A 23615-nucleotide genomic window follows, 5' to 3' on the forward strand; every position below is an offset into this window, starting at 1 on the left:
TTAGGAGGTTAATCCCAATAACACACACAAACATGACATCATTACTGACACATGATGGTAGTGGCCACTTGTCTGATTGATGGGGGATGTTGTGGCAAATATTGCATCTGTTTCATTTCGGGGCAGCGGCAAGTTACATATATTTCCTTCACAGCAAGAAGTACAGACCTAAAAGAAAGAAAGAAGACTAGTGGTGAGAAGACATCAGGATGAAGTGAGAGGCAGAGATTTCTAGGGAGAACAGTCCGACTCACAGAAAGGATCATTTAAATCCAAAAATGAGCAAGGGAAAAGTTCTGGGAGGAAAGTGGCCAGCCCTCCTCTGGTTGCATATAACATCATCAAAGAGAAAGAACTTTAGCTATAGACTTTGTGGGATCCAGGTTCTAGCATGGATTATGATATAGCTTTTATGTTGTTTGTTATAAGCTCATTGTCTCTATCAGTACAATGGAGATGTATAAGCTTTGACTTTACTTCCCTCAGAGAGGTGTTACACAAACTAGTTACTCTCAAATTGTCTTGAGAAGTTATAGGGTGAAATGCTATTGGCCAAAGAACAATTTTGCCCAGATTTTTCAGGCCTCCAAATTAAACCCTTATTAGAATTAACCAGCTAATTACCTCCATCCCATTCTCTGGGTTCAAGTTGGAAGGAAAGATGTCACTTGACTATTGCTTAATTCCTGCTTTGTTTTATTTTCTCTTTGTCCAGGCATGAGGAATCACCCTCATTGAAGGATGTATTAGGGATGTGCCTGAGATTTTGAATGTCAGACTCAGTTAATGTGTTGGTTAATTTTTATTGAACTTCTTCCTTCCTTCCTTCCTTCCTTCCTTCCTTCCTTCCTTCCTTCCTTCCTTCCTTCCTTCTTTCCTTTTTCCTTTCTCTTTCTCTCTCTCTTTCTTTCTTTCTTTCTTTCTTTCTTTCTTTCTTTCTTTCTTTCTTCCTTTCTTTCAGTCAGCCTTAGAGCCTGGAAGATGAGTTTCAGTCTAGTCTCTGATATGTACAGATTGTGTGACCCTAAGCAAGTCACTCAACCTCTGAGTGCTCTAGGCAACTCTTTGCCTGAATTGGTAGAAGGAGTTTCCTCCTCTGGGAGTTCCCTATAGTAATAAAAGCACAAGTCTAATCCCTATGCCTATTACAAAGGGAGAGAGAAATATTTGGTCATGATGATAAAAACCAAAACAAAATATCTCGATAATATTTTCAAAGGCTTTCCTTAAAATGGCCCTGTGAGATGTAAGACTATATTATTAGTTCCACTTTACAAATAAAAAAGTTGCAGCTCATAAAACCCAAGTGACTTGTCTACAATTACAATGTAGGAGTCAGGATTAGGGTTGATCAGAGACTTAGAAAAGTAATTGTTAGAGGGAGAAGTATGTGATTGCTTTTTTTTTAAGATCTGAGGCTTCTTTGCATATGGATAACAAATCCAGACACCCTACTACCAAGACTGCCCCTTCACCTTCTTTAAATACCCACAAAACTGTGACTTTTCCACCTTCCTCTTGCCTTCAAGGCTACATTGGATGTTGATTTTAACTTAAATTTGAGTAAAAAAGTAGTGGTCGGAGACTTGGCTAAGTAGAAATAGTGTGATATGTCCTGGACCCCATTACCTTCCTTAGGGATAGCTCCAACTACAAACCTATCTACCCAGGATGAATCCATGCAGCAGCACTAACCAAACTCAAGAGGTAGTGGGTACCTTCTCAAATGAACATTTCAAAGAGAAAAATGGGCCTCTCTTTTATCCAAAGCAACCAAGGTCAAATAGAGTCTGTACTGACTGTAAAGCCATCATAAGTTACACTGGCCAGGAATTTTTGCGAAGTTTTCCCTTTGCTCTTTTTTACTCCCTGGAAACTTAATTATATTCCTCCTCAGAAAGAAGAGCTGCCAACCTAATAAGCATATTTATTTACTAGGTCAGTATTTTCAAGAATCTGAAGACACTGTTTGACAGCCCCTTGGCTTCCCTGGCTTTCTTCAAATCCCAACTAAAGTCTCACCTTCTGTAGGAAGGCTTTCTAATGCTAGTGCCTTCCCTCTGTTAATCATTTCCTATTTATCCTGTATATAGCTTGTTTGTACAAATTTATTTACTTGGTGTCTTCCCCATTTGATTGTAAGCACCTTGAGGACAGGGGACAGCCTTTTGCCTCTTTTTGTATTCCCAGTGCCTATCACAGTTCCTGGAACATATTAGGTGATTAATTAATGTTTACTGACTGCCTGACTGACGTTAGTGCTCATCCTGGGCTCCCTTTTAGTATATGAGGGTAAAGCTAGAGAAGCAAATGGCAAATCACTCCAGTATCTTTGCCGAGAAAACCCCAAAATGGTGTCACAAGGAGTCAGATAAGATTGGGGAAAAAAAAGAAAAAGACTGGCCATATGAGGGTAAACAGGAGAATATATTTCCTTGAAGAGGGAGAATAAAGATAGCTTAAGAAAGCAGTAACTCAGTGGGTTCTAGGGAGTGAACTGTGGCCAAAGGCAGATGTATGACTTATTAGCATTCCATCCGATTTGTACCAATCATGTTCATTTAGTCCCTGACCTTGTATCCTTCTTGTTCTACGTCTACACAGCCAGTAGACAAGCATTCTTCCAGAGGCACGCAACGTTTGGTGACTGATATGCTGTTTCCAGTGGTTTCCATGATGTGTTGAGTGTAGCAGTATCTGGTCTCTGTCAAACAAAGAAGACATTTTTTATTTGAGAGAGGAAAAGCCAGCTCAACATACCTGAGTCAAAAGTCTTATGCACACAAGACAATGTGGAGTCATACTTCCACCTCAATGAAAAGGACATTAATCACAATATGCATTTACCGATACAAATATTATTTTATCTTTTAATTTTCAACATCCCAAAATTTTTATTCAATCCCACTCACTTTCTACTTTTGTCAGCTTCCCCTTGGGTACATGATGATACTCTAAACAACATGGATCTGGGTCTCTTTCATAACCATAATCGAAGAAAGGTATTATTCTCCCTCTGTCAGGAGTAGCAACATCCTTCCTCTATTTTTTTTTTACTTTCAGTGGAGAGATAAAGTAAGAGTGTCTAGGGATATGGATTTTCAAGGGAGTTGAAAATTCAGTTCAAACAAACATTTATTAAGAGCTTACTATGTTCAAGGTATGAGTCAGCTCTGTATAACAGATAAAGAAACTTACAGATTCATAGAGACCTGGATTTAAATCCCACTTTTAACACATACTGGCTGCACAACTTTGTTACATAGCCTTTGTTATATAGCCAACAATCTAAGATAGGGGCTCTTAATTTTGTGTCATGGACACAGTTAGCAGTTTGGTGAATTCCATGAACCCCTTCTCAAAGCAATGTATGTTAATGCATAAAATAAAATACATATTATTACAAAGGAAACCAATAATATTGAATTATAGTGGTCAATATGCTAAAAAAAATTCATGGCCCCCTCGAAATCTATCCACAGACTCCTTGAGGAGGTATTGGTAAATCTGTATTGGTAAAAAGGAGTTTCTTCCTTCGAGGAGTTTGCTATACCAATGAAATCATAGGACCAGTCCCCACTGAAATGTTCAAGGCATTCTTTGAGAGCTAGGGAGTTCCAGTCGTGTAATTTCATCAGGATAAAAATGAGCAGTCTGCAAGCTCCTAGCACTGAGGAGTCTTTGACTATCATCTTAAGAGAAGTGCCTGGAGCACTGAAAGGTTAATAGCAAAGCATTACAGGCAGGATGGCAGGATAGATAACTCTCCTAAGTGGATAGTTATCCTCTATACCAGGCTGGGGACACATAGACAAAAACGAGATATAGCCCCTAGCCTCAAGAAGCTGATGTTCTACTGGGAGATATGGAAAAAAGTCAGCAGATAAACAAATACAAGATAATTTAAGAAGGGAGACAATTCTAATAACTAGTATTTTGACACATATTTGAGAAATACAGGGCTAATGGAACAGGAATAACAGCCTGGGAAACTAAGTAACTATTGTCTTCCAGTACATGGAGTTCATAGAAGTTGGAGACAGACTAAATTAACACTGTATTAGGAGGAATTTTCCTTAGGTACAAGGAAAACTTTCTTAACAATAAAATTGCCCAGATAGAAAACTGAAAAAAAAATCAGTTTAGGTGTTTATTAAAAGATAAGGGAACATCTCAGTCTAAGATGGGTCCAGTTCCATGATGCATAGCTCCCACTCAGACCTTGGCAGGTTAAACTGTGTTTTGTATCAGTTCCTCTGGTCCTCCTCTAACCCTAAGAAAGATGTATATTTTTTTCCATTTTCCAGATAAACAAAATGAAACTGAGAGATACTAACTCAATTGCCCCAGTCCCCAGAGCTAATATGTGCTAGAGACAGGACTAGACCTCAAGTCTTCCGGATCCAGCAGACCTTCCTTTTAAACCATGGGCCTCTCTGCATGAAGGCAGCAAGATAAATTAGATAATCTTTTAATGTCCCTCCTGGGCCTGCAAGTCTGAGAAAACTCCAGGCATTGTGAAACATCATGGAGATGTTTAAAAGTATTTTAAAAACTAAAGATGACTGTTTCCTGGTATAATTCTAGAAGGCCTCCAGGCAGCATGCAACATTCTAGGTCTCAGTCTTCAATTCTAAAAAATAGTAAATAATTCTTAAGAGGTGTTGTGCCATTTCTCCACTCTACCTTGGATACACCTATGCATACTTTATACACTTTAGGCATTCAATGGCTAATACAGGATTATGACCTACTATGATGTTATTTATTGGGCAATAAAAAATCCCACCAGACTTTGTCATCATTTTGGCATCCTGTAACTCAAGAAGTAATAATATCTAGGGCAAAAGGGCTTGAGAATTTCAGATGCTGGTTAGGAGCCAACATAGACCATTTCTATGCATTTTTTTGAAACCATGAAAATATAGGGATCTTAATAAACTTTCTAGACATTATCAGTGAAGAAGTTCATGAAAGTTCTCTGGCTGAGTCAAACTGCTGATAGGCATTTGTCAAAATATACCACAATGCACATTTATAGTTACTCTGTATCTAGGGTAACCCCATTTTTCAGAAACAGTTTAATGAGAACCAGTTCTAAGTAGCCTTATTTTCCCAGGCTTACTGTATCATGGGCTAAGAGCTAGAAGGGGTCATCTAGTAATGACAACACAATAATAATAGCTTTGTTAATATAATACTATAAATGCAAAAATATATCATAAATAGTGCTTGTGATATATTATGATTAAATGTGTAAATTTATATGTGAATAATAAAATAATTTATAATAATAATAATTGGTAGTAGTAGTAGTAATAACTAACATTTATATAGTACTGTAATTTACAGAAGAGGACCTGAAACCTAAAGAGCTAAAGTGACTTGCTTAAGTGGCAGAGCCGGGATTCAAACTGAGGTCCTCTGACTTAAAATCCCAGACCGTTTTCCACTACACAAATGAAGTTTTTTTTTGAAGGAAGATGAATGAACAGAGTTGCTACCAAAAGAAACTGGAAATTTAGTGACTGAATATTCTTGGCCCAAAGCCTTTGCAGTACTTTATAAACACTTCCATGACCTGATCCCTTTCTGAAGAGGAGGGAAGCATCAGTTCCCTTTGAGACAGGGGGAGGGCATTCTTTCTCTTAAGCTATTATTTAGTGCACTGGGAATGATTTTATTGAACAGGCCCCACTGACCTGTAAGCATTAATATGTCTGCCAGAGGGGTCTGTGGACTATTCACTAGGACGGGTCCAAATCAAGGTACTCCTCACAGAAGCTCTTGGCAATGACATAAACCTCCCATTCCTTTACTTTCAAATGCTCCATCAAGCCAATAAAAAAGGAATGCTCTTATCTCCTATGCTCACCTCATCAGGCCAAGTAAGGGGCCAGAAAACTAAAAGCAGCTGCCTAGGGTTTTACTCCTCCAAAGGTAAATATAAACTACTGTGATAAGATCTCATTCAGCATGCAGGTAAAACACTTTATGACTTTAAATTTATAAATCAGATATGTTCTCCAAACAATGAATTATCTCAGTTTTAAAGCAGCTTTATGGTGACAATGATTTGTTCAATCCAGCCGTAACTTTCCCCTTACGCCTTTCCCCTCAGCAATAAGCTATTTAATTATCTTCTTGGTAAAATTATTCTATTGAATAAGATTCAAGGAGGAATAAAAATGCCTGCCGAGTTTACCCTTTGTAAAAGCAAAGACCCTGTTCAAAGAATAAAAAGGAACAGGTAGGTCTCTGTTGTTCAAATCCCCATCTGGGGAGGTTCACTTATGAGTTTTGCAAGGATATATATTTTTTAGTCAGGCTGTGCAAATTCAATCAGCACAAATATGATGAAAAACAAACCAACAAAAATCTACATTGGTACTGCTATTATCAGAGCATTAGAGAGTGCTCACTCTTATAGCATCAGAGCCCCTGTGTTCATTCCACTTCTTCTCTCACCCAAATACTAGGCTTGGAAACACATTCCTTCCTGCTATGTTCCCAGTGTGAAAGGAATTAACCAACCCTAACTCTGTGACAAAATGATTTCCTTGCAAAACTCATTCAGACGCTTGGTCTCAAAATTGTAGGTGGACTCTAATGTTGGTGAATGCTGAACATTGGCTGCAGAACATGATTAACTATGTATTTTGATAGCCCTTGAGTTAGTCTTGAGGTTATGTAAGAAATGGGCTCCCTGATAACTCCAGGTAAAAGGATTTCAAAGGCTTTGTTCTAAAGATAACAGGTGGATTTGAATTTCTACTTGGTTAGTTTTTGGCCACTAAAATCCCATATTCTTGTAAATACATACTATTCCCACAGGTTGTGAAACAAAAATCGTTTGCTATGAGCTTCACAGAAATTGTACCAAAAGCAAATCCAGGAAAGATTGTTCAATGAATTATTTATGGAGAAAAACAGAAACGTGATTTTCATCGAGCCTCTACACACATGTACAGAGACATCATATCCTTGTTAATGTTCATATCCAAGTTCTGAAATGGAAAACCATTTAAGGCCATGATGTAGAGTCATTATCTGGCAGGGTAGTGATATAGGTTTCTTTTGACCATTAACATTCAGCTCCTCATAATGAGTATCTTTGTTTTTATGCTACTTCGCTTATGCAGTATGGACAACATTATTCTAAAAAATGAACAAATCACATTCAAAAAGGTTTCTTGAGAATCGGTTGAGTATGTAGATTGCTTTTCCTCACAGAACTGTGGTATTTGAATTCTTTAGGAATATATTCATTAACTGAAGAGATGTTGGGGGGAAAATGGCATTTGAAAGATAAGAGATAAAAGGGAGATATGTTTTGAAAGTGTTACAGTGAGTGACAAAAAAAAATAAATGAACAATGAAACAGTCTTTCCTTGGTACATCTACAATCAATTTATGTAGCACAAAGTGGAAAATAAATAATACATTTTACATTACTATTTGTTCTTCCTCTCCCTTCTCCTCCTTCTATATACGATTTCTTTCATTTATGGGACACAGCCATGTTAGGTGACTTGCCTGATGGTCACATAGCATGTACGTATCACAAATGGAATTAAAGCCAGTCTTCCTGACTTCCAAGCTAGTCCTCTATCTGTTACCTCATACAATCTCCCCTCTTTTGTTATTTTAAATGGTCTCATTATCACATTTTAAAAGCAAAGAGAAGTTCAAGGTAACAGAAAACTGATTTAGGAAAAGGAGGAACCTAAATCAGCTGTCAGATGAACTGCTTCATTTGAAAACTACTAAGTACACTGTCTTGCATACAATAGGTGCTTAATAAATACCCCTTGATTATTTGTTTCTGGGAATTATCACAAATTCTCTCATCACATACTCTCTTGTTCTTTGAAAGGCAAGAATTTGTTCTTCTCCTTTCTTGACCTCAGGTCCTTCTTACTGTCACTTTTTGAGCTTTGTCCAGAGCCCAACCTCTCTACTCCTTTCCCCCTCCAAGCCACAGCTAAGCACCCCCCACACCCACACACTATGCTGGAAATGCTCTTGCTCCCTGAGAACCCTCCAGTGGCTATTACCTTCAGTTCTCCCCTCTGGCCTAGAACCAAGTCCAAGATCTCAGCTCTCCTGTAAGTGCCTATGGCCAGCAGCAGCCCCACCCCATAGCTTCTGCACTCACTGGGCCTATGCTGGTTCCTTCTCACCCAGGACCACATCTCAGCAGCACAGCTGGGCCTGGCATCCCTTATCAGCAGAGGCTTCCACAATCTTCTCTAGCTAAGACCCCCAACTCCTCCCTTTTTCTGGGAGGTGAAGATTTCTGTGGCTGAGGTTAAGGGCCCCAGGGCTCACCGCTTGCTACTTCAGCTGAGCCAGCCTGGAGGTGTTTATACTTCATTCTGGATGAACCTCCATCCAGGGATCTTTCTTGGGACCTTCTCCAGTTGTCCAAGGAGAACCTCTGTTCTACCCCAACTCTAGTTTATTTTTGACGCTCTACATTCATTCCGAGGTGCTACTGTGTCTTGTTTGTGGAGGAAATCTGGAGAGCTTGGAATTTTCTGACCTACTCCGCCATCTTCTCAGAATCCGCTCTCTACTAGTTGTAATCTTATCTCATCCAATGAAATAATCTTACCAAGAAGTTAATTAAGTAGTTTACTTAAGTAATTCAGCAATCTGAATTCTTGGTAATTTCAGTTACTAATGAGGAAACGTCTAGCAAGACACCTTTCCATCTCTTTCTTCATAGTTGATTTCTTTTTTTAAAAATAATCTAAAATAGGTATCTTTTAAAATCCTATTTTAAATCCTCTCACAAAGGCTAACAGAAGATGAATCTAAAGGGTTTCCCCCCCCACCACTGGTGCATGGGTTCCCAAAGAAATTGTTAAAAATTTGACTTTCAAATCAATAAGATTAACTTGCTGAGGCAGTCATAGATTGCTCACTCATGTAAGTAAGAAATTCTCCATGGCAGATATTAAAAAGTAAAAATTAACCGTTATGGGACTTGACTAAATAACAACTGCTTTATTATTTATTGCTATTCTCAGCCTCTCCTAAGAGAGCTGCAAAATAGACATTTTATTTTTTCACTGACTTGTAAAAAAAAAAAACACAACCCACAAACTTCAATCAAGGAAAGAGTCTACAAGCATTTACTAAGCACTTGCTATGTGCTGGGTGCTGTGCTAAGACTTTGACATACAAAGAAAGAAAATTACCACCCCAGCCCTTAAGAAGTAATCATTCTAAAGGGCAGACAGTGTGCAAAAAACTATATACATATACAATATATGCAATGCAAATGGGATGTAATCTCAGAGGGAAGGAACTGTAAGTAGAGGATGGGAAGAGAGACTGGGAAAGACCTTCTCACTTAAGGAAATTATTTTGAAAATAAAAGGATTAAAATCATAAAGCAAAAATAGGCTTGTCACTAAGAACTCTGTGTGTGTGTGTGTGTGTGCGCGTGTGCGTGCGTGCGTGCGTGTGTGTGTGTGTGTGTGTGTGTGTGTGTGTGTGTGTGAGACCTGGGTTAAGTTGGCAAAAGAGGCATTGTGAGGTGGTGAGTGGAAAGCACACAGGCCTGGTAGTCATGAGACTGGGTTTCTACTAGCTGTAGCTTTGATCAAGTCACTTAATCTCTCTAGTTATCTCCAGTTTCCTCATCTATAAAATGTTTGCAGAGAAGAGAAAAGTCCAAACTAGATGAACTCTCCCTTTAAACCTATATAGTCCTAGGGAACGCGGAGGTAGGGGATAGAGTGTGACTCCTATTGAAAAGAATAGACAAGTGTATAATTGGAAAAGCCAGTTCAAGAAAGTGGCATCCAATGGAGATAGTCAAGCTAATGGAAAGTGCAAAACATTTCAGAATAAGTGAGGTGAAGTGAAATGGAATCTAAACCCTGACAGCCTGAAGGTCTATTAGAAAAAATAATACCCCAATTAGTAAAAACTTAAAATTTTAGCCACAAATAAATTGCTGGAAAATGTCTTACTGAAAAGTATTTCCAAGCATGAGATACTTCAGGCCCTGTCTTTTGACCACGACAGATTAAAATGCAGTCCAAAGAATGGGTCACTTTGCATTGCCGCAATCTGTCATCACGTCCCTGAAGTACCAGGTGTGTAGTCACATCCAATTCTTCCATGGCTGCATGAACACACCCACAGTGAAAGCTTTTGTAGTTAATCATTCTGCACTTAGGGTTTGGGGATTTTTCCCCCCTGGAGGTAATTAGCCATTAGACTTACTAAAAGACATTTTTCATGTCAAGGGGTCAATGGCTTCCAGGAAGGGAGGAGGGTGGGGCAGTAAGGGAATGAGAGAAAGAGACTAATTTGGCTCAACAAAGAATGAGAGAAATGGCAGATCTTGGATTATCAGTTATTGAAAACAAGTCAAACATCAGGCCATTTCTGAACTGCAAAATGACTGAATACAGGCCATTTAAATCTGGGAGTCAAGATTACTGTTCTACATGTCTATTTATTCTTGCCTCTCTTACACACAAAATAAGGCAAGAGCAAAAACACTGAATGAGAAAAGAAATTTGTTTATGACAAAAAGAAAAGTTTGTCCCTTTAGAATATATTCTTGTTTGTAATTTTTGGTACTCTAAATTAAACTATATGTAATATAATTTAAAATTTATATTTAAATTATAATATATAGATAAATTATATATAATATATAATATGCATATTATGTATATTATATATTATATAATATTTAAATTAAATTATATTAAAATTTAATATAATTTAAAATTTATATAAACTATATATAATATAATTTAAAATGTAATTTTAAATTATAGATTCTCTTTCTAATGGTATATATGAATTTCATCATAAATAGGGAAACCAATGCCTCTGACAATTTGTCTTCACAGAAGAAGGGACTTTGCATGGTGTTGATGAAGTGTTGGACTTGGAATCTGGAAGACTGGGTTCAAATCCTGTCTCAGGTACTTAATAGCTGCATGACCTTCAGCAGGTCCTTGAACCCCTCTGTGCCCCAGTTTCTTCATCTATAACATGAGCAGATTGATCTGATAGCCTTAAGGTCCCTTCCAGCACTAAATCTATGATGCCACTATTTGTGCTTATATTTTCATTTTTCATTATTTTAAACATATTGTGAAGGCACAGTTCTTGTAAACTTTTCTTAGACAACTGGGGCAAGAAGAGTTAGTTTTGTTTTGTTTTTTTTTAAACCACATTGATTTGGGAGCATGAAACAGAGCTCTGCATTCGCAATCTGGGTCACTAAGTTAAAAAGCAGGAGCAGGACTGATGGCTGCTAGTCCAGCAAACTGGCCAACCACAAATGTAAACAATGAAAGTGAACTATGAGCTGACCGGTTATAACCAGGCTAGGGCCACACTGGGGCATCTGATGGCCAATGAGAGATTCACTAGGGTTCCTGCTGCCACTGCTGGGAGCTTCAGGCTACAAGCTAATTATTCTTATCCACTTACTTCTTTGGAGCTTATTACAATCATACTGAGGCTCTCCAACAAAGATAAGACAGTGAAAGAGGACAATTTCACACCAGAGGGAAATATTCTCTCAAACTTTCAGCACCTATTTAAAAATAAAAGATTACCCTACAACTAAATCTGATAGAATAATTATTGATTAAATCTTAACCACATCCTCCCTACATTAATGAGAATTTGTTCATTAATACGGAACAAAGTCTTATCAGCATGTGAGGGGGTAGAGTGTGTTTAGATGGGAAACAAATGAAAATCTGGCTGCTAAGGATGGTTTTTTTCCTGCTGTCTTTGAATCTTTAGAAAATGTGAGTGCATCTCATGACAAATAGGTATCTGATTCAAGAGCCCACAGGAATACAAAGTAATCCCTGATTATCCAGGTACTAATATACAGTATGTACATCTTCTAGGCTTGAGTTCTTCCTCCCCTTTCTTTGCTCTGTGTGTCTAAATCTCTAACTGAAAGTGAATAGGGGGTATTGAAAGATGGACTTCATTTCATGAATGATGAAATATACATATCTTGTTTTCAGCACTGGTAAAAGATTTGCAGGGGAAAGATAATACAAGTATCCACTAAAATAAGGTTTTGTGGCTTTCCCTTTATTACAATTATCACATTCTCCCTACCTCCACCACTATATGTAATTAAGAATTAATTGACAATTGTGAGGATTTTGGTACTGTCTATGTGACGGAAAATATTAGAATGAAAAACTGGTGGAACTTAGCTCAGTGTAGTGATGCATACCAGTAATCCAGTTACCAGAAAGGCTAAGGTGGGTGGCACTCTTGAGCCTAGGGGGTTCTGAGCTGCAGTGGGTGATGCCCATCAGGTGTCCACCTGATAAAAATAAAGTAAGCCACCAAGATCAGCAGGCCACCAGCTTGCCAAAGGAAAGGGGAGAACAAGCCCAGGTCAAAAACAGACAAGGTCAAAGCTTCTATGATAAGGCTATGCTCGTGCGTAGCCCCTGTATTTCCAAGGAGACCCAGTCTTAAAAAAATAAAAATAAAAAATGGTGGATCTGATATATTTAGTTATTTCAATTACCAAATCCAACCAATAGAAAAGCTAATATAAATAGAATGGGAGTAGACCAATTATTTCATTGGTAGACAGAGCTTCCAATGAGAAAACTCCATCTTCCAATGCAGATCAGCACTTTCTCTGAAACTTAATAGTTTTACAGTTACCTGAAGCAATGAGAGATTAAATACCTTATTCAGGACCACAGTCACAGAGGCAAAACTTGACCCCTGAATTCCTGAATCTAAGGATGACTTCTTATCCACTCTGCCTGAAAAATCAGTCATTAAAATGTCCCTTCCATTATTATTCTTCCACCCCTCTTCTTCTACCCTCCCCAAAAGAATCAACCAATTATTGGCTGAATGGTTTACTCAGTAGCCAGCTGCTTTTTCTAGTTGAAGAAAGGAGATGTAAATGAGGTCATCTTCTTCCCAGTTGGGGTATCTAGGTCAACCCTTAATGTACCAAACTGGCATCTATCCCTCACTCTTTAAAACAGCTTTAAATTTAGAGCTTCAATGCATCAAGCATATTAAAAATCCCAGCATCCTCATGAAATCACAGGACAGAAATGCCCAGCTACATCACTGATGAATGGAACTTTTATATGAACATCAATGCACAATTTGCATGGAGGCATTTGCTACGCAATGATTAATGCTGTAAATATTAGAGTGACAGATAGCAACCAATAGCTAGTCATTCTATTTTTCGCTCTGCCTTAGCCTTGATCTAAAACTTTAGGAACATCATCACTTAACCCCTTCTGTGCCTCACTGGCTATTTGTAAAATGTAGGTAGCCCTGTTTCCAATGCTTGTGGTTCAACTTACGCCTCTGAAAGTCACAGATGAAAGGTACAATAAATGAGTGATGGCATTAAAACTCCTTCTAATAGTTGCAAGAAGGAAGGGCAGATAAGAAGTCTAAGCATATCTCTTTAACATTCTTTCTGTACATACACTGAATACTAGTCAGAGCCCTTGTCTGCAAGAAACCAGCCCTTATGAACCCATTTTCCTGCTGGGAGCTTTACCTTGAGGACAGTAGATATCTGGAGCCCATCGGTTGCATTCATAATTGTCTGCTGCCTTTTCACAGGTGAAGCACTTAAATCCACCGGGATATGGGGTGGCTACAACAAAGACCAAAAAAATAAATTAATGTTTTAGTATGGGTGTGGAATCAAGCTTTATCCAGTTAGTAATGCTTTCTTTTTCAAAGGGCATGTCTAGCTTTTCAGTATTTGCCATTTTTGTGTAAGTTTTTAATGGATTCTTATCTCTAAGTGGGGAAGAACATTCATTGTTGACCAATCCTTGCCCTCACTGGGGAATCTTATTTGTGTGGCCTTCAAAGGCATTCTGGGTATTCAGATTTGGCCTATCCTGGTGAGCATTCAGGAACATACTTAGGGGCCTTTAGGGAGACCTACATTTTTCTGAAGAGTAATAAGAAAGTGAAGCAGAATATGAGACTTGCTAGACCCACCTAATGACCCGCTTTATTCATCCCAAGAGATCACAGAGAACATCACTAATCCCAGGAAGTCTTCTTCAGTCTATGCTGCAGATTTCCTCACCCCATATACCTCCATCTGGCTTCCTGAAGGGAGCTTTTAATTGTATCACATAGCTTTTAAACACAAGCTTCTAGAGGGCAGGTATTATATTGTAGCCTCAGCATTCCAGGGCTTTCAATAATCTTTCATCAGTAAAGTTTTGCAATAGGACTGCCTACCACAAGGTTCCTTTCTTTTTCACAAAAGCACCTTTATTTACTGCTGAGATTGCTAATGGCCACTAGGTCATGACTAAAGAGCTTTGAATTCCATAAAACTGAACTCCACCATTTTTCCCCCTCTTGCAATTTTGGAAGGTATTCTTAACCTTTGTGTGTATAAGTCATAGATCCCTTTGGCAGCCTAGTGAAGCCAATAGACTCCTTAGAATAATGCTTTAAAATGCATAAAATAAAATACATAGGATTGCAAAGGGGGTCAATTATTTTGTAATATAGTTATCTATATCTATCTATGCCTATAACTATACCTCTATATACCTATAGATATAGATTTATCTATCTCTATATGCATATAGGGATAGATATCTATGGATACAGTTTTATATATATATATATACATATATATATACATATATATATATATATATATATATATATATATATATATAGTGTATGTGTGTGTGTGTGTGTGTGTGTGTGTATGTCTATTTGGCTATATACAGATCTATATCTCTCTAAATATGAACAAGTTCCCCTGGTAGTTAGAACTCTACATTTAGTGTCAGAGAGGCCTGATTTCAAGTCTCAACTTCAGTTGTTGGACCTTGGGCGAGATATTTAACTCTCAGGCTCAGCTTCCTCATCTTTCAAATGGAGATGGCATTATTTATACTTCCAAACCCACAGGACTGTTTAGAGATCAAAGGGGATGATGTGAAAATTCTCGGTCATGTTAAAGCACCATATAAATGTAATTTCCCCCACAGATTCCCCAGAGTAATTGAAAGTTGCAAAGTCTAGAAATACTGCAGCTATAGCAACCTATTGTCCTCCTTTGCAGATGGCCGAGTCATACTTCTGAAATAATCAGCCTCCTGTAAATTACTTTGCCCACATGGAACCAATTAAGAACGTTATTGACCATAAATGAAGGAGGAGGCGGGTGCTAAAAGCCAATGTTATGAGCCAGATATAACAGATTTTCACCTTGCCCAGAGTAACTATCCATTCAAGCACAGAATTGACTGTGAAGACATCTGATATGATTAAAAAGCATAGAAAGGAATAACACAACACTCTTGGAAGAGTTTCATGCAAACCTCCTGGCTAGTACTTTGCTCAGTGTACCACTCACCATTTGGTAACTCTCTTACTAATTTTTTTTGATCTAGTGTCCTTCACTGGGCTTTTTCCAAGCACAAGCTGGATATCGCTTGTTGAATTGGTTTTATTCAGATTCATGTTGGACTTGATAGCCTCTGAACTCCAAAATTCTGTGAACTTTGAAAGATCCATGGTTTTATCGCATTCATGCTCCCTCCACAAAGAGAGACTGCAATTTCTCCTTAAGTCAGTTGGCCTTCTGGCTGTAGTTGAAAAATTCATCACCTGGAGGCCAAGCTTCTGGTGATGTGCACCTCTGAACTCTGAGGTGGGTTCTCAGACAACAGACATAGATTTCATTGCCAGGCCTGAACTTGAAGCCTTGCCAGCTTGGGAGGACAGGTCAGAGCTTGTGATGCATTTGCATAGTCTTCAAGAACTCCCTGTTACCTGGAGCCATGATGAAGCCTTAGAGGGGGATATTAGGACTTTGAAAACTACAGTTTCAAGGTGATGATAGTAAGAAAAGATAGTAACTCTCCACAAGGGCAGGTGATTTCAACTAATTTGATAAAGAAAAGACTATTTTGTGTATCTGTGCATATACAATTTATATTTTTTCTATCAGTCTCTTATTTAAGAGGTGGATAACGCCTTAAAAATAGAAGAAACCATTCCATGTGGACAAGTCCACACCGGAAAAATTTACAACATACAGGTTTTCAAATTCACATAATACATAGGCTTTTGAAATTCACAGAGGACCTTCTGTTTTATGTACTATCTGAAAAGTGCAAAGCACAGCACCTCTTACAGAATAATCATTCTATAAATATGCGTTGGGTTTAATTGAATCAAAAGAAAAATGAAACAAAGAATCTCAGGAATGTGCCCTAATTTTAGAAACTTAAAAAAATAGTTCTGCTGTCCAAGCTTAAATAACAACCACAAAATATAAATGATCCTAAAGGACATAGGATCTTTAACATTCTGCTTATGTAATCTAAAGAGGAACTAAGAAAGAATTTTGAAAAATACGTAAATGACATGTCAAGGGACAGGATTCCTCTCCAAGTGATCATCATGTCTGGCAAGCTTTATGACTGCAACCTAGCCATACCACTTCAATCGACATGATAAATTCACTGGGGCATCCAATTTTATCTGTCTGTCACTGCAGCCAGTGAAAGGCTGGCTACAATGTTGGATTAGGTGCTCCTGGACCCTTTCCCACTCAAGAGATAAATTGAGAACTTTGAATGAAGATTGAAGATCCAAGTGCACTGAGAATAAACGTATTGAATACCTGGCCATTAATAAAGCGCAGTACTTGTGCATGTGGGTTATTTAATGGAATCTTAACCTCTAGATTCTCTCAGCAAAACTCTGGTAACACATTAGATTAAATTAAATGGATTTTTCCAGATGCTGTCATCTTTTGCCTCAGCAGGCATAAGCTCTGAAAGTAATACAACCTCAGCAGAAATTCAAAGATGAAAGTGAACTGAGAAACTCTATAGGGGAAGGGATCTATGCACCGAGCTCTTATCTCTGATTGTATTAAATTAAGCCATAGATGTGTATATCATGAATATGACATGGCGATTGACCAGATGAGCTCTTTTCAGATATTTTTATATTATAGCTTTACATTATAATATTATAAATTTCCACGAGTCACATTGGATTTTCCATAGCTATAATTCAAAACCTACTTGTTGGTACAATTGCTTGTGATAGTACCAATTATCAAAATAAAGAGATAATTAAGCCTTTATGACTACTTCATCCTCTCCAGTAACCTCTCTCCTATGCTTCGTGATGGATTTGTAGGCATCATAAGTCACCAATTCTAGCCCAGTACAGAGAAAATGGCTAAATCCTTCCCTTAGAAAGGATTTTGATGAAAACAAATTCTACCTTTGGTCCTGTATGTGAACAACTGTCTCCTGTAATGTGCTAACTGATACTACATCTGATAAAGAAGGGAAAAAAGGAGAGGGAAAGAGGCTGCTAAGAGATATACCCTATTTTCTCTTTTGTTACTTCAAAGCAACAGCAGAGCAAGGAGAGTTTCAAATCATTGTTACCACAGCTGTGAATGAATCTAATTTGGCTCTTGATCACAGAGTTCATAAGCTTAGTACTCAGTATTTCAGGGCAGGAGTCCTTGGTCCCTCAAGAGAAGGTGATTATAAAGCAAGAAAAGAAACTCCAGAGTGCCCAGTTACTTCCTGTAACATTATCTTCCCATTAACTCCTGTGGTCAGCAATGGTTCAACCTGCCATAATTCATTTGTAAAGCTTTGGAAAAGATTCAGGCTTTGTTTTGAATCTCTTGGAATTTCTAACTGGGCAGTGGACAAAGGACTTTAGTTACTGAAAACTGCTGAAAAAAGGAAACCTCATTTTTAAACATGCTGATGTGGAAAGCATATACACTCCAAAAAAATTCTTACAAAAATTCATTTCCATATTTCTCAGAACCAGGATGTAAACATCAAAATGGAAGAAATCTAATCTCTGCCTCTTCATATACTTGCCAAAAGGAAAAGAAATATTCAACCTAATTTTAACAATATCCACGTGTCTGATAGAATGAAGGCTACTGATAACTTTAGTAAAAAACCTTCACTCTAGAAGCCTTATATAGGTTTGTGAATACATTCCATTGGCCCTGTGCCTAGTGATGATGATGACATAAAAGTAAGTATCATGCTAGAGCCAATTCTGTTATGTGCATTCTCAAAAGAGAGGTTTTCAACATTCATCCAGAGAAAAATTAGGCATTCTGAAAAAAAGATTTCTCTTCCAAGGAAAGAAACAGCACCACAGAAATAGCTATGGTCATTTAACATATCAAAATCATCTATCCTTTATTCAATCAATCAATAAACATATATTAAGTGCCTATGATGTGCCGGGCACTATACTAAGTGCCATTGAATTTGACAACCAAGTAAGTAGTTTCTTGGGCCGCTAGGTGGCACAGTAGATAGAGTGCTGGGCCTGGTGTCAGGAAGCTTCATCTTTGGAAGTTCAAATCTGGCCTCAGACACTTAGTAGATGTGTGACCCTGGGCAAGTCTCTTAACCCTTGTCTGCCTCAGTTTCCTCAGCTGTAAAATGAGCTAGAGAAAGAAGTGGTAAATCAATCCAGTATCTTTGCCAAGAAAATCCCAAATGTAGTCAGAAAGAGTCGGACATGACTGAAACTACTAAATAAGTAGTTTCTTTGCTCTTAACAAGCTCTTCTTTTGAAATATTTCATTAGACTAAGCTTTGCCATATTGAACAAGAAAATACCAAAAACAAACAATCCAACAAATTATATATTAGAATGCTATTTTATAATAGTACCAAAACTCTGAAAGCTACACCATTTGCTTGTTTATTTATAAAGCCTCAGAAGACCTGGAAATCAGAGAATTAAGAGCTATGAAGATAACAATAATTTAGAGGTAACATTTAGAAAGCACGATGAGATTTAGGAAGCCATGATTCTCACAACCCATCTATGAGCTCAGTGCTATAATTAGCCCTTCTTTATTTGGGCCTTAAAGAGCTTAAGTGATTTGCCCAGAGTCACACAGCTAGCAAGCATTTTAGGTGGGATTTGAACTTAGACCTTCCTGACTCAGATTCCAGATTCCAGCCACCTAGCCCCATGGGAGAAACTTTGGGATAGTAAAATTTCAAGTCTTTTCTTTCCAAAACAGCACAATCTTTGAAGAATTAAAATCCAAAGTGAACTAAAAGACAATGAAGAGCCTCATGCTGGGCATAAGTGGGCCTTAGCACATTACCGATGATGCCTTATAGGCAAAGAAGTATTGCAAAAAACATTAGGGTCCAGTGTGACTGGATAAGGAGATGGGCTGGTGATGTAGTGAGAAAAGGGAATAGCATGTGGACAATGCAAGTGGTACCCTGGCATCCATGGAATATTAAAAGATCTATTGGGGGCCTCCAGTATATTGAGTAGATCATCTATATAGGACTTATGAAAGGAAATGGAGAAGAATGCCCCAAGAGGAGAACATGAGGATGATTGCCTCTGCCTCAGTGGAGAGAACCTCACATCAATAGGATCAGGGAGTCATCAAAGCATTGAAGTCTCTTTCCAATATTGATCTCAGTTATTAATATCTGGCAACTGTGCAGTGCTTGTGAAAAATAGATCTATACCAAATTAACTCTGACCCAGTTCTCAGCAAAACCAAGTAATCTCCACGCTGACATCAACGTTGTTCCTCTTGATCAAATACATGGTTAACATATCATGCTATGGAATTCTGGCTGAGTAGTTGTCCCCATGGGATAACTTCACTTGCTGAGTGAATCTATACCTACAAAATGGAGAACTAGGGAAATTTAAAAAAATAACTAAAAATCAAAATGAAAGGCAGTATGGTGTAATTGATAGATCGTGGGATTTGAAGTCAAGAAGGCCTGGATTCAAATCACCCCCCCCCAGACACTTCACTAGCTTTGTGAACTTGGGTAAATCACTTAACCTTTCTGTGCCTTGTTTCCTTCATCTGTAAAATGAGAGAATCGGATTTAATGGCCTCCAGAACTTAGCACCCTGACGGGAGCATAGTAGGTGCTTAGAAAACGCTCATTGACTCTACTCTAGAGTTCCGTTTACTTCTGATGATCCTATGAAAATAATCTATCTTTTGCATGAAACACATCTGTTAGAGTTAATATGTAGAAAGATGTCTATTTACAGATAAAAGTACCAATCTAAAAATGGTTAAATGCGCCTCTATCAAGTACAGGAATACATCGAAGACCATTCAGAAACCAAAGGGTAAAGATATCTTCAAAAAGGGACCTCTATTAATGCCACCGTCATTGTCTTTAATTAATCATTGACCAGGTGGGAAAGATCCTTTTGTCTTTCTCTGGATTTCAAAATCGTATTGGAGAAATTTTCAAGGTCATCACATCCCACAAGCACCTTGCACCAGGTTCACCATTTTATTTATTTATTTGTTTTTGCCTTGGGTTATTGTTGTTGTCCAGTCTTTCAGTTGTCTGACACTTGGTGACCCCACTTGGGGTTTTCTTGGCAGAGATACTGGAGTGGTTTGCCTTTTCCTTCTCCAGCTCACTTTACAGATGAAGAAACTGAGGCAAACAAGGTAAAGTGACTTGCCCAGAGTCACACAGCTAATAAGTATCTGAGGTCAGATTTGAGCTCAGGGAGATAAGTCTTCTCGACTCCATGGCCAGCGCTCTGTGCACTATGCATCGTCTAGCTGCCCCCTTAGTTTAGTTAAGGTAGCTTTATATTTCTACTCACACTCTATAAATCATTCTCCACACTTGGGCAATGTTGCCTATGATAGATCACTGGGTTTGAACTCATAGATCATAGATTTAGAGCTGAAAGGAACCTTAGGGATCAAGTCCAAACCCTCTCATTTTATAGATGAGGAATCTGAGGCATAGACAGGCAAAGTGTCTTGTTCAGGGACACACAGCTAGAAATTGCCTGAGGCAAGATTTGAATCCACATTTTCCTGGCTCCGAGTCTAGCATTTTCTCTCTTATACCACCTAGACCTGGAAGACCTGGGCTCACCTCTGGACCCAAATGCTAGGTATGAGCTTAGGGAAATTACTTAATCTCTTGTACCCTCAGTTTCCACACCTGTAGGATAAGAGACACAATAGAACCTACTTCACAGGGCTACTGTGAGAATCCAATGAAATACGGGGTGTAAAGTGCTTTGCAAAACTTAAAACACCATATCAATAGGAACTCAGTATTTTCATCATTAGCAATTCATTCAAAAATTGATAGGTCAATCAGCAAACGTTCAGGTCTCCTCAGAGAGTCTATAACTTATAAACAATGGAGGCAAAAGTGATTTAGGGCTTAAATTATCAAGATGATTGCTTCCTTCTGCTCTCTACTTTATACGGGCACACACAAGCTTGGAGAAGATTTAGCCTGGGGCCTATGGATTAGAGTAGGCATCACTAAGCATGTCAGGTTGCTACCGAGTCTTACTACTGAATCTGCATGTGCAGGTGTCAAAGTGTCTTTTACAAACACAGACTCAGGGTAAAAAAATGAACTAAATGCTAAAGAAAACCCTGACCCACACCCCTCCTTGTTACAAGGCCCCATTGTACGGGGAACTGACCCTGAGCACTCCAAGGCTGTGCTAGGTAAATACAAGTTCTGACAGGCCCTACTGAGCTGAGGAGTTTTCATGTACAGGCCAAACCCAGGACTATTTGTCTATTGTCTGAGGACCAGTTCGACTAAGTTTAAAGAGGTTCACACTAGAAGGTAATGAATTTCTTTCATACATAGTTTGTGAAAATCATTGTTTAAGGCATAAAATGGTTGTGTCTTGCATAGATGGATTTACTACCATATTGAAATAAATGGGATAGGAAAAACATAATTATTTAGGTGAAAGGACAAAATGCAGTCTGGAAAAGGGAAAGCAAGCTTTTTACCATCTTTCTCTCCTCTCAGTATGCTCCTGAAAAGAAAGTACCAACCCTATAAAGCTAAACAAGGTGGTTGGTATTCCATTCAATTAACTTATATGCCCCAGGCTGAATGAAATAGGATGCAAGAAGACAACATGCTCTAATACTTTTTTGGACATCAATAGTGTACCTGGTACCGTGCAAGATGGAAGTGAAACAATTCCAATTCCCTCAGCTAACCATTTAAAGAAAACCAACAAATTCAGATCTAAATTATATTAAAAATGGGATCATAGAAGTCTCTAAGCATTTGGGATTTCAGAAAGCACTGACAAATAGGTAAAGTGTTTAGAGGCAGGAAAGATAGCAATAGAAACACACACACACACACACACACACACACACACACACACACACAGAGACTCAACTTTCACCATGGGGGCAACAGAGAATAATGGCCACTAAAAACAGAAAGAAACTAAAAATGTAGGCTGAGTGAATAAATGAGAAGGAAGGAAGGAGGGAAGGAAGAAAGGAGGTAGGGAAGAAAGGAGGGAGGGAGGGACAGAGGGATAGAAGGAGGGAGGGAAGGAGAGAAGGAGAGATGGAGGGAAGGAAGGAAGGAGGGAGGGAGGGAGAGAAGGAAGGAAGGAAGGAAGGTAGGAAGGAAGAGAAGGAGGAAAGGAGGGAGGGAAGGAGAGAAGAATGGAAGGAGGGAAGGAAGGAGGGAGGGAAGGAGGGAGGGAAGGAAGGAAGGAAGGAAGGAAGGAAGGAAGAAGCAGATATCAAACCCCTACTGTTAGAAACAGGAATATGCCCTAGGGGATACAAATATAAAAGTGAGACATCCTTGCCCTCACAAGGAGCCTATATTCTAATAGGAATATATATAGGGGAATAGTGGCCAAGGAAGGAAGTTTTCATCTGAGGAATCTTCACAAGGAGGGTAAGTAGAGTCATAGGGCATTTAATTTCTCAGTCGTTTTCTAGTGGCATCGATTTGATTATTGCCCACAGGGCAAGGGGAAGCACTGGAAGAGCAGCAGAAGTATAGCACACATATGGGACAGGAAGGAAGACAAGATGCTCATGCTTGGTATGCCCTGGTTTCCTGATGGATGGCAAATGGAATATTCAGCCTGGTTTGGAACCAGCTAAGTAGAGTGATGTAGTTGAGTTCTCCCTCACCAATCAGAACAGCTCATTCCTAAGGTAAAAGTTGAATATACAGGAATTGAAAGGGTAGGGAAAAGATGGTGACTGGTGTGAAGAATCACTTACCTAAATATAATGAGAAATCGATGAAAACAAAGAAGTCTCCTGGTTTTAAAGGAATCAACTTCTTTAAATAACATGGGCCATAGCAGTCCATTTTGGCTAAATGACTAAAGTCTAGGGTAAAAACCAAGGGTATTTGAAAGCAGACTGATTATAGAGGAGAGAGAGAGAATTAACTTAATAGTTTGCTTTAAAAACAACCATCACCACCATCTCAAAATGAGTTTGCCTCGTGGAAAAGTAGACCTAAAAATAAAGCCACTACTGTATCAGCAACTTAAGTAAAGTTTGCCTCACATTGAAGGTGGTCTTGTCCTGGCCACTTTTCAACATATTTGCTACTTGAAAACAAGTGACATCCTCTCTCAAATGTAGGAAATGTGATCTTACTTGAAGGGTGGAGGTAGATAATGTCTTTCACCGTAAAGTCTCTGGACTGGGCAGCTTTCAGACAGTCAGCCAGAAGGCTTAGGAGGAGTGCCCAGGCCAGTGCAGGCCAAGGTTCCAT

The 23615-nt window shown here is 38.6% G+C and overlaps 1 protein-coding gene across 1 annotated transcript; it reads right to left on the minus strand.

Annotated features, from left to right (window-relative positions):
- On the minus strand, positions 1–23615 carry LYPD6 (LY6/PLAUR domain containing 6). Its single transcript, XM_036745933.1, has 4 exons — positions 23498–23615; positions 13562–13660; positions 2574–2704; positions 1–168 (listed from the first exon to the last, which is right to left on the minus strand). The coding sequence occupies exons 1-4, from the start codon at positions 23613–23615 to the stop codon at positions 1–3; spliced, it is 516 nt and encodes a 171-aa protein (XP_036601828.1).

The sequence above is a fragment of the Trichosurus vulpecula genome, chromosome 2, assembly GCF_011100635.1.
Source record: "Trichosurus vulpecula isolate mTriVul1 chromosome 2, mTriVul1.pri, whole genome shotgun sequence".
Lineage (NCBI taxonomy): Eukaryota > Metazoa > Chordata > Mammalia > Diprotodontia > Phalangeridae > Trichosurus > Trichosurus vulpecula.

Excerpts from the sequence above, each read along its gene's own strand:
- LYPD6 (XM_036745933.1), bottom strand. The coding sequence starts at position 23,615 with ATGGAACCTTGGCCTGCACTGGCCTGGGCACTCCTCCTAAGCCTTCTG. Across the intron at positions 2,705-13,561 it reads AGATATCTACTGTCCTCAAG|AGACCAGATACTGCTACACT; the intron begins GTAAAGCTCCCA and ends TTTGTTTGACAG. Across the intron at positions 169-2,573 it reads TAGAACAAGAAGGATACAAG|GTCTGTACTTCTTGCTGTGA; the intron begins GTCAGGGACTAA and ends TCTTTCTTTTAG.